Source organism: Macrobrachium rosenbergii, chromosome 37, assembly GCF_040412425.1.
Source record: "Macrobrachium rosenbergii isolate ZJJX-2024 chromosome 37, ASM4041242v1, whole genome shotgun sequence".
In the NCBI taxonomy this organism is placed as follows: Eukaryota; Metazoa; Arthropoda; class Malacostraca; order Decapoda; family Palaemonidae; genus Macrobrachium; species Macrobrachium rosenbergii.
In genome coordinates, this window is record NC_089777.1 from 26,359,037 (window position 1) to 26,369,036 (window position 10,000).

Genomic DNA, 10,000 nt, shown 5'->3' on the forward strand with positions numbered 1-10,000 from the left:
AAAACTTCTCCACACGATGCCGGAAAACGTGTTGGACCCAGTGACACCCTAAATTTCCAGGCAGGTGTTTGAAAGGACGTTGGAAAGGTGAGGCCTAAGCCCCTTTTAAAACTTCTTGGTGAGGCTGAGTGATATGGCTTTCAATGAGTAATAACCCATTGCAAACATTGTTTTAAAGTCAGGCTAGCATGTCCTACCGTAGGCCAGTAGTCGGGGAATAGCTGCTCTTCTCCTCTCTTCGAAGCTATTTCCTACTTGACTGGAGCAATTTGCCTCTGTGATAGTAGACACGAAAGAGGTGCTTTGTGCAATCGTCGTAGCACTGTCGCCTTCTCTCTGGTGTTCCACTTCTTCGTTGGTGTGTCTGGCAAACAAAGAGCGTTGACGTAGGCTGTGTCTGTCTGTGTGGGAAGCTCCGCTATTGTTGGGTGACGCGTGGAGGGAGGCAAATTCTCAGAAATTATGCCGTACCCTTTTAGGTAACCGTTTGGCTGGAGAATGCTCTTATCATTCATTATTATTGTTCTAATCTAGCGGCTGCTCTTTTACATGGCAACCATCGCTCTTCAATAGAATGAATTCTTTCCTTCAGAATGAAATCAGGAAAACTTGAGAATTCTTTCCTTCAAAATGAAATCAGGAAAGTTTTAGAATTCTTTTCTTCAAAATGAAATCAGGAACATTTTAGAATTTTCTTCAAAATGAAATCAGGAAAACATTTTAAAATGAAATCAGGAAAACATTTCTTCAAAATTAAATCGGGAAAACTTGAGAATTCTTTTCTTCAAAATGAAATCAGGAAAACATGAGAATTCTTTCCTTCAAAATTAGATCAGGAAAACTTGAGAATTCTTTCCTTTCAAAAACTTGAAATTCAGTTCAAAAAAATTAGGAAAGCTTGAGACTTTTTCCTTCAAAAAATGAAAACAGGAAAATGAAATCAGGGAAACTTGAGAATTCTTTCCTTCAAAAATGAAATTTTCTTCAAAATGAAGCCAAGAAAACTTGAGAATTCTTTTCAACAAATTGAAATCGGGAAAACTTGAGAATTCTTTTCTTCAAAATAAAATCAGGAAAACTTGTGTCTGCTTCAATATGTACTCCTCATAAATTGAATTCAGGTTATTCGGTATGTTATCAGCGGTCCGGTAAATTCTCAAGGTTACTGGTAATCAGTAGGTCATAAGTATACCTTAGTTTAACAAGACCACTGAGCTGATTAACAGCTCTGAACCAATTGTAACCGGGAGGTCATAAACGCTGAAATAGCATCTTAATTCATCATTCGTAAAACTCGCCCAATGGTTTCCAATGAGGAACTAGTAGATAAAGTTGAATAGCATCTTATTTTCAATCCAATGGTTTAAGTAGTCCACAAGTAGTCTACATCAAAATTGGAAATCCCATTTCTTGGTTAAATACCTGTCTTGACATTGCAGTGTGAATTCTTTGGGACAAAAGAATCGTATGCCTTTGTATCCCATGCGGGTTGAGAATTCTCTCTCCTTACTGGAAAAATCCTTTCAGTATAGAAACTTAATCAACTTAAGGGAATTGAAGTGTCATGTGTTTCTGTATTGTGATACAACAGTGTGTATCCAGGTAACTAAAAAGACAAGGAAACACTTGTCTTATAATTCATAACTTGGTCTGTTACTAGGGATGCCCACTTTTAAGACATTTAATTCTTCATTTTCCTACTCAGCATGACAAGGAAACATATAACACAGTGGTATCTTATAATATTAATGGATAATTTTATAAGAACTTTGCAGGACTCTTGTTATCTTTTAACATCCACCCGAAAGATAAATTCCGGAAGAAATATTTTATTTTGTTTATCTCTTAATGTCCTTCGCCCCTTCCAGGGAAACTCCATTATTACAGAATAGTATATGACATGAAAGAGTCTCGAGAAGAAAAGAGAAATGATTTATATAAAAAGGACGGAGGAGGAGGAAGGGCAAGTTATTTATATATAAAAAGGACGAGTGACAAAAGGTAGATGATTTATGCCATGTTATTTTGATGGACTTGGTCAAGTTTTTTGATGGGGTTATATTTACAGAAAGATTCAAGCTTTATTTTTTTGTTGTGTGAGTGGAAGTAATAAAAAATAAGTGGACCTTTGGAATGGGTTTGGGTGAACGGGTGGCTGATGAATGGGTGCCAGAGGAACAGGGGTGCCGGATGAACGGGGGGGTTCCAGATGCATGGAGGTGGGGGCTTGCTGTATGGATGAGTGCCAGACGAAAGGGTGCCGAATGAACGGATGCTGGATGAATGGGGGATGCTGGATGAATGGGTGCCAGATGAACGGGGGATGCTGGATGAATTGATGCCAGATGAACGGGTGGTACTGGATGAATGGGTGCCAGATAAACAAGGGTTGCTGGATGAACGATTACCAGATGAATGTGTGCCGGATGAGCGGGTGCTGGATGGACTGGTGCCGGATGAATGGTTACCGGATGAACAGGTACCGGATGAACGGGTGGCGGATTTATGGATGCCGGGTGAATGGGTGTCAGGTGAACAGGTGACGGATGTACAGGTGCCGGATGAACGGATGGGGGTGGTGGGGGAGGGGATTGTGAGTACCGGAAGGGTTATCCTCCAGCAGTACATTATAATTTGATCTTTTGTTAACTGACGTCCTGCTGTGGGGATTATTTCCGGCTCTTTCAGACATCGCATCTGTGGTTAAGGTTATTGGTGTGATTTCGGAAATGTCAATCTTAAAAAAAAAATTAAAAAAACTAAAAATTCAAACTTCCCTAAACTTGACCCAGTTATCCCAATAACTATTTTTAATGCATTGTTTCTATACATTATTTTTCTTGACAGATTATCTCTCTCTCTCTCTCTCTCTCTCTCTCTCTCTCTCTCTCTCTCTCTCTCTCTCTCTCTCTCATTAAATGACTGTTAATTCAGTTCATGTTATTAAGTGCACAAGAAAATTATGTAGACATCATGTTAGAATTTTGAATTGTAAAATTGTTATATTTGAATAAAATGTTTTATTACAATACATTTGAGCATCTACAGTATCTTTGCTAAAGGAAAGATTCATTATTTCTATTTTAGTTTTCTGTAAAAGAAAACTGTTGAGATGGCTTTGTCTGTCCGTCCGCACTCTTTCTGTCCAGCCTCAGATCTTAAAACTACTGAGGCTAGAGGGCTGCAAATTGGTATGTTGATCATCCACCTTCCAATCACCAAACATACCAGATTGCAGCCCTCTAGCCTCAGTAATTTTTATTTTATTTAGGGTTAAAGTTAGCCATAATCGTGCGTCTGGCAACGGTGTAGGACAGGCCACAACCGGGCATTGGCTTAAAGCTTCATGGGTACACGGCTCATACAGCATTATACACCGTACAGAAAACTCGATCGCGCCGAAGAAACTTCGGCGCATTTTTTACTTGTTTAATATACTAATTAACTTTTTTATTTTCCCTTCATGGTTATTTGATCAGTTATGTTCAAATCTACCCATTTTTTCCATGTATACATTGCTTAATTTCTTTATAAATTTTACAAGACCTTTCGAGAACCTGCTCATTTCTCCTTTAAAGTCTGACTATAAATGAAAAGTTATCAACAAATTTAAATGTTTCCTCATCATTTTAGCGAGTTTTTTATTAGATTTTTATTATGATAGATCTCGAGTGTTTTGTTAATTAAACCCTTATCACAGTTCAAGGATTGTTCAGAAAATTGTTTGCCATCAGACCTAATATTTAGTAAAAGCTCTCTTCAAATCCAAGTGACCCGTGTGTTATATTTTGTGTTATATTTCTCGACAATGCAAATTGGAATATTTTTGCGTCCGAAAACACCACGCTTGAGTGCTCTGAGAGCAAAGATGTGTCCCCTTCATTCTTACTAGTTATTTCCTCCTCCTCCTCCTCCTCTCCCACCCTTTTCCCCTTCTCCTCCTCTCCTTCCCCTTGCCCCTTCACCCTTCTCCCCCTCCTTCCCTTCCCCTCCCCTTCCCCCCCTCCTCCCCTCCTCTCCCCTGTCCCTTGACCCTTCTCCCCCTCCTCCTCCTCCCCTCCTCCTCCTCCTCCTCCTCCTCCTCCTCCATCCTTCTCCCCTTCTCCCCCCTCCTCCTCCTCCTTGCTCCTTGACCCTTCTCCCCTCCTCCTCCTCCTCCTCCCCTCCTCCTCCACCTTCTCCTCCTCCTCCTCCTCCTCCTCCTCCTCCTCCTCCTCCTCCTCCTCCTCCTCCTCCTCCTCCTCCTCCTCCTCCTCCACCCTTTCCCCTTCTCCCTCCCTCCCCTCTCCCCTTCCCCTCCTCCCCTCTTCCCCCTTGCCCCTTCATCCTTCTCCCTCTCCTCCCCCCTTCCCCTTCACCCTTCTCCCCCTCCTCCTCCCCTTGCTTCTCCACCCTTCTCCCCTCCTCCTCCTCCTCCTCCTCCTCCCTCCTCCTCCTCCTCCTCCTCCTCCTCCTCCACCCTTTTCCCTCCTCCTCCTCCTCCTCTCCCTCCTCCTCCTCGACCCTTTCCCCTTGCCCCTCCTCCTCCTCCCCTTTCCCTTGCCTCCTCCTCCACCCTTCTCCCCCTCCTCCTCCTCCTCCTCCCCTTGCCCCTCTTCTCTCTCCTCCCCTTCCCCTGCTCATCCACCCTTCTCCCTCCCCTCCTCCTCCTCCTTCCTCCTTCTCCTTGACCCTTTTCCTCCCTCCTCCTCCTGACCTCCTCCTCCTCCTCCTCCCCTTTCCCCTTCTCCTACCCCACACTCATCCTTTGGTCCACAACCTCCCTGGGCAACACACACACACACACACACTCGCGAAAATAATGCAAAAGCTGGGTCTCACCGCGTAAAAAAAAAAAAAAAAATGAGAAAAGGCAAAAAAAAAAGAAAAAATCCTTCTCTCAGGCGAAAAACCTCCACCGAATTATTCATATTCTTCTGCGCCTTCCCGGCTGTCGACATGTTTGTTTCCTGGCGAGGATATTTCCCAAGTGTCGTTAAGTAATCAAGGATATTCTTTGGTTGGGGGGGAGCGCCCCCTCCCCAGGGGTGATGAGAAAATTACAATTTTCATGGAGAAGAAATTCAACTTTTTTTTTTTTAAGTTTGTTCCTGAGGTCGTTTGAACTTTGTCGCCTTACTTTCATGTGCGGTTTGTCGTCTTAATAAGTCGTTCACCGGCGGCAGATTTTTAAGAGTTAACTCTTTCATAAGTTTTTTGCTTTTGCAAATATTTATTTATTTTATATTTTTTTATTTATTAATTTATTGTTTATTTTATGTCCCTCGAATATACTTATGTATTTATATATTTATTTAACTTATTTATTTACTTATTTACTTTTTATTTACATTTCTGACTTTCAGCGTGCTTGTACTTAGAACTTACTAATCCAGTGCAGAAATAAAAAAAAAAAATAAAATTCAGGTTGCCATGGTCAACCAATTTGGAAACATCTGTTTAATCTTTTAATCCTTTTGTAGGTTTAGCTGAAGAGGGAATATTTAGATGGAATATTTTTGAATAATCCAAGCAAGTACAGTATATTAGCGCAGGCACACTCTCATCTATAAATTTCCCATCGATATTATATATATATATATATATATATATATATATATATATATATATATATATATATATATATATATATATATGAAATATATAAATATATATATATATATATATATAAAATATAAATATATGTAATATATATATATATATATATATATATATATATATATATATATATATATATATATATATATATATAATATATTATGAAATATATAAATATATACATATATATAAATAAATGATGATAAATAAATATATATATATATATATATATATATATATATATATATATATATATATATATATATATATATATATATATATATATATGTGTGGGAGTGTATAGATAGATAGAATATAAAGAAATAAAGAAAAATAGATAGACAGATAAAGAGGGACGGAGACTAAAAGAAAAAAAAATTCCCTCAACAGAAGTTTATGGAGTAACGTCCATTTCAAACGTAGTAGCACCATCACCCTTCCCCACCCCCTCCCCTCCCCTCCCCTTCATCCCCACCCCAACGCCGAGCTAAATAGCAGAGCTGTGAAAAGGTTCGTGTTCACAGAGGAAGTCCTACAAATGCTCCAATAGTGAAAGGAAAATCCTTCGCTGAAAGGACTTGCCTGGGTGAAGAAGAAGAAGAAGAAGAAGAAGAAAGGACAAAATAAAGAAGGAAAAGGAGAAGGAGAAGAAGAAGAAGACGAAATAGAAGAAGGAAAAAGGAGAAGAAAGGAAGAAGAAGATAAAGAAAAAAGAAGTAAAAGAAGAAGAATAAAAACAAGAAAAAAACGAAGTAAAAGAAGAAGAATAAAACAAGAAAAAAGCGAAGTAAAAGAATAAAAAATGAAAGTATAAAAAGAAAGAAAAGATAAATAAGAAGGAGGAGGAGGAGGAGGAGGAGGAAAGGAAGGAGAGAAGGAGGAGGGAGAGGAGTAGAGGGGATATGTGTCCCATTGTGGGGCAGGGGAAGTCACGCCTTGTACAGCAGCGGTTCTCATGGCTATAGTCTGTTGTAGCCCTAATATACGCGGCGGGGCGGGGGCGGCGAGATGGCTCTCATATCCCGTATGCGGCGTAGTGCCTTTTGTTTTCTCTCGTAATGATTTCTGCACCCAGAGGCCAATTCTCTCTCTCTCTCTCTCTCTCTCTCTCTCTCTCTCTCTCTCTAGAGTTTTCTCCGGCTGTACAGAATATGTAGATCTGTACTGTTCAGTGTACTCGTACGGTGATCTCATAATTTCAACCTGATCTCTCTCTCTCTCTCTCTCTCTCTCTCTCTCTCTCTCTCTCTCTCTCACAAGAGTTTTCTCCTGCTGTACAGAGCATTGATATCCGTACTATTCAGTGTAGGTGATCTCATAATTTCAGCCTAACCTCTCTCTCTCTCTCTCTCTCTCTCTCTCTCTCTCTCTCTCTCTCTCTCTCTCTCTCTCTCTCTCTCTCTCTTAGTGGCTCATGTTGTCTCTGTTATTTGGAAGTGAATCAGATTTCTCCTCTTGCAACGAGAACGCAGTAACGGGGATCTTACATACATTCCCTGAGGACTAAGTAGTTAAGTAGCCATTGTTTCTCAATCCGGGGAACATTCACCATTATTGAATTCCGTTATTGTTTTGCTCAGGAGTTCCGTTCACAGGGACATTCGCCATGAGGTGCAAGATTATGAGGGTGTGTGTGTGTGTGTGTGTGTGTGTCTGTGCGTGTGTGTATTTGGTGAAAGTAGATATTAGGAAGAAAGTTGTGTAAATAGTTATCAGGAAGAAAGTTGCACCCAGGCCATAATCAGTAATGCTTGATGGAGCCAGTTACGCGTTTTCTGTTTAGCGATGACATGATAAGTTTTACCTCCCTGAGTTGTAGAATAATAAAGAGCAATGATTTTATTTCATTCGGATGAATAGTTATTGTATATGTGGCGTACCCGATGTGAATCAACTTAGAAACTAGTTGGTTATTACAGTTACTAGTCTAGCCAAGCTGTCAAAATTGACAAAGTATAAGAGAAGGGGCAGAAGGCAAGTCCCTACCTTAGGGACGGTACCTACTGTCCCGAAGGCCGGTAGTTATTCCAAAGGAGATAACTGTGTATGTACACGTGTGTGTGTACATGAGAGAGAGAGAGAGAGAGAGAGGACATGAGAGAGAGAGAGAGAGATAAACAAAGAGAAATTGATAACAAGCAAGCTTCTGAGTCCATGATGAAGATTCATATACTTAAAGTGTTTGCATGTAATGGAACAAGTGCAATTTTCAACCTGCCCAGTAAAAAATTCCTTTTATGTCTGCAATATCTAAACAGCTAAAATCAGTTTGTTATAATAATATTTACTTAACAGGAAATAATATGACGTATCTATACCTATAATGTTGGTAAAGGTTAAAGAAAAAAATTTTTCCCTTCGACGCATTACTTTAAAATATTGGTGAAATCATCCTTTCATCTCCTCAAGACATTTAAAGTTTTGTTCTTTGATATCCCAAAAGCGATTTATTCTTTTTATTCCAGGAACGGTTTATTCCTTTTTTATTCCAGAAACGATTTATTCTTTTCCATTCCAGAAACGACTTTTCTTTTTCATTCCAGAAACGAGGTATCCTTTTCAAATCCAGAAACTGTATATTCATTCTCATTCCAAAACTGATTTATTCTTCGTCATTCCAGAAAAAAATTATTATTCTTCATTCCAGAAAAAATGTATTCTTCATTACAGAAAAAAAAAATTATTATTCGTCATTCCAGAATTTTTTTTTTTTCATTCCAGAAACGATTTATTATCCATTCCAGAAACGAGGTATTCTTTTTCATTCCAGTAACAATTTATTCTTTTTCATTTCAGTAACGATTTATTTTTTTATTCCAGAAAAATTATGTATTCCCCTTCATTCCGGAAGCGATTTTTTCTTTTCCATTCCAGGAACGATTTATTCTTCTTGATTCCGGAAGCGATTTATTCTTTTCCATGCCAGGAACGATTTATTCTTCTTGATTCCAGAAGCGATTTATTCTCTTCCATTCCAGGAACGATTCATTCTTCTTGATTCCAGGTGCGATTTATTCTGTTCCATTTCAGGAACGATTTATTATTCTTGATTCCAGAAATGATTTATTCTTTTCCATTCCAGAAACGATTTATTTTTCTTGATTCCAGAAGCGATTTATTCTCTTCCATTCCAGGAACGATTTATTCTTATTGATTCCAGAAGCGGATTTACTCTTTTCCATTCCAGAAACGGTTTATTCTTCTTGATTCCAGAGGTTATTCTTTTACATTCCAGGAACGGTTTATTCTTCCTGATTCTAGAAACGATTTATTCATTTCCCTTCCAGGAACGATTTATTCTTCATGATTCTAGAAGCGAGTTATTCTTCTTCATGTCAATAACGATTTATTCTCTTCTGTTCCAGAAACGGTTCCAGTCCTCTTCTTGGTATGTGGATTCCTGGCACTGATCGTTGTGGCAGTGATTGTGGCATCGTTGGTCCTCTGCAATAAGAGACACACCAGTGGGAAAGGTAAGCCACGAATTATCAATTATTTGATTTAATATATTAATCGAATAAAGGTTGAATTTAAAATAAATCCTTTGTCAGGAGAGGTAAGCCACGAATTATCAATTGTTTTATTTAATATAGTAAAAAAAAAAGGTAGGTTTTAAAATAAATCTTTATCTTGGGAGATAAGCCACAAATTATCAGTTACTTTATTTAACATTGTAAAAGTAAAAAAAAAAAATCCTTTGTCAGGGAGATAAGCCACGAATTATTATTTTATTTAATATAGTAAAAAAATGAAGGTAGATTTTAAAATAAATCCTTTGTCAGGGGAGAGAAGCCACGAATTATCAATTATTTTATTTATATTAAAAAAATGAAAGTAGATTTTAAAATAAATCCTTTGTCAGATGAGGGAAGCCACGAATTAACAATTATTTGATTTAATACATTAATCAAATGAAGGTAGATTTTAAAATAAATCCTTTATCAGGGGAGGTAAGCAACGAATTATCAATGATTTTATTTAATATAGTAAACAACTGAAGGTAGAATTTAAAATAACTCCTTTATCAGGTGAGATTATCTTAATATCTTTGCAACCCATCTTGTGTCAGTCAATTGCAAACTGTATCCATTTACCCCCTAAGCGAAAAATAAGTGCAGAAGTATACAAATGGCGTCCTCTCTGCGTCTCAGTGGGTGGTAAGTTTGATAATGATTTTGCAACACGCGCGCCCGAATTATGTCCCAAGATGAAATTGTCATTTCCTTTGCATCAGGGGATACTATTTCACTGTGCAAATGTGCACGGCTCCTTGGCTTTGTCTTCCCTTTGAGTCGGTTTTGATTTCTGGTAAGAATTTCGAACGGCGGTGTGGATGTGTTTCGCTGCCGCGTTCATGTGATTGGGAACAAAACGGAAAACGGTTGCTTTGGTGGTCGAGATT

At 38.5% G+C, this 10,000-nt stretch overlaps 1 protein-coding gene across 1 annotated transcript in view; it reads left to right on the forward strand.

Moving 5' to 3' along the window:
* Positions 1 to 10,000, forward strand: part of LOC136825427 (irregular chiasm C-roughest protein-like) — a 212,039-nt gene that overhangs the window by 168,882 nt on the left and 33,157 nt on the right. The window contains exon 10 of the mRNA XM_067081815.1: positions 8,964 to 9,071. Within this exon, the coding sequence (XP_066937916.1) occupies positions 8,964 to 9,071 (108 nt within the window). The remainder of the gene's footprint in view (positions 1 to 8,963; positions 9,072 to 10,000) is intronic.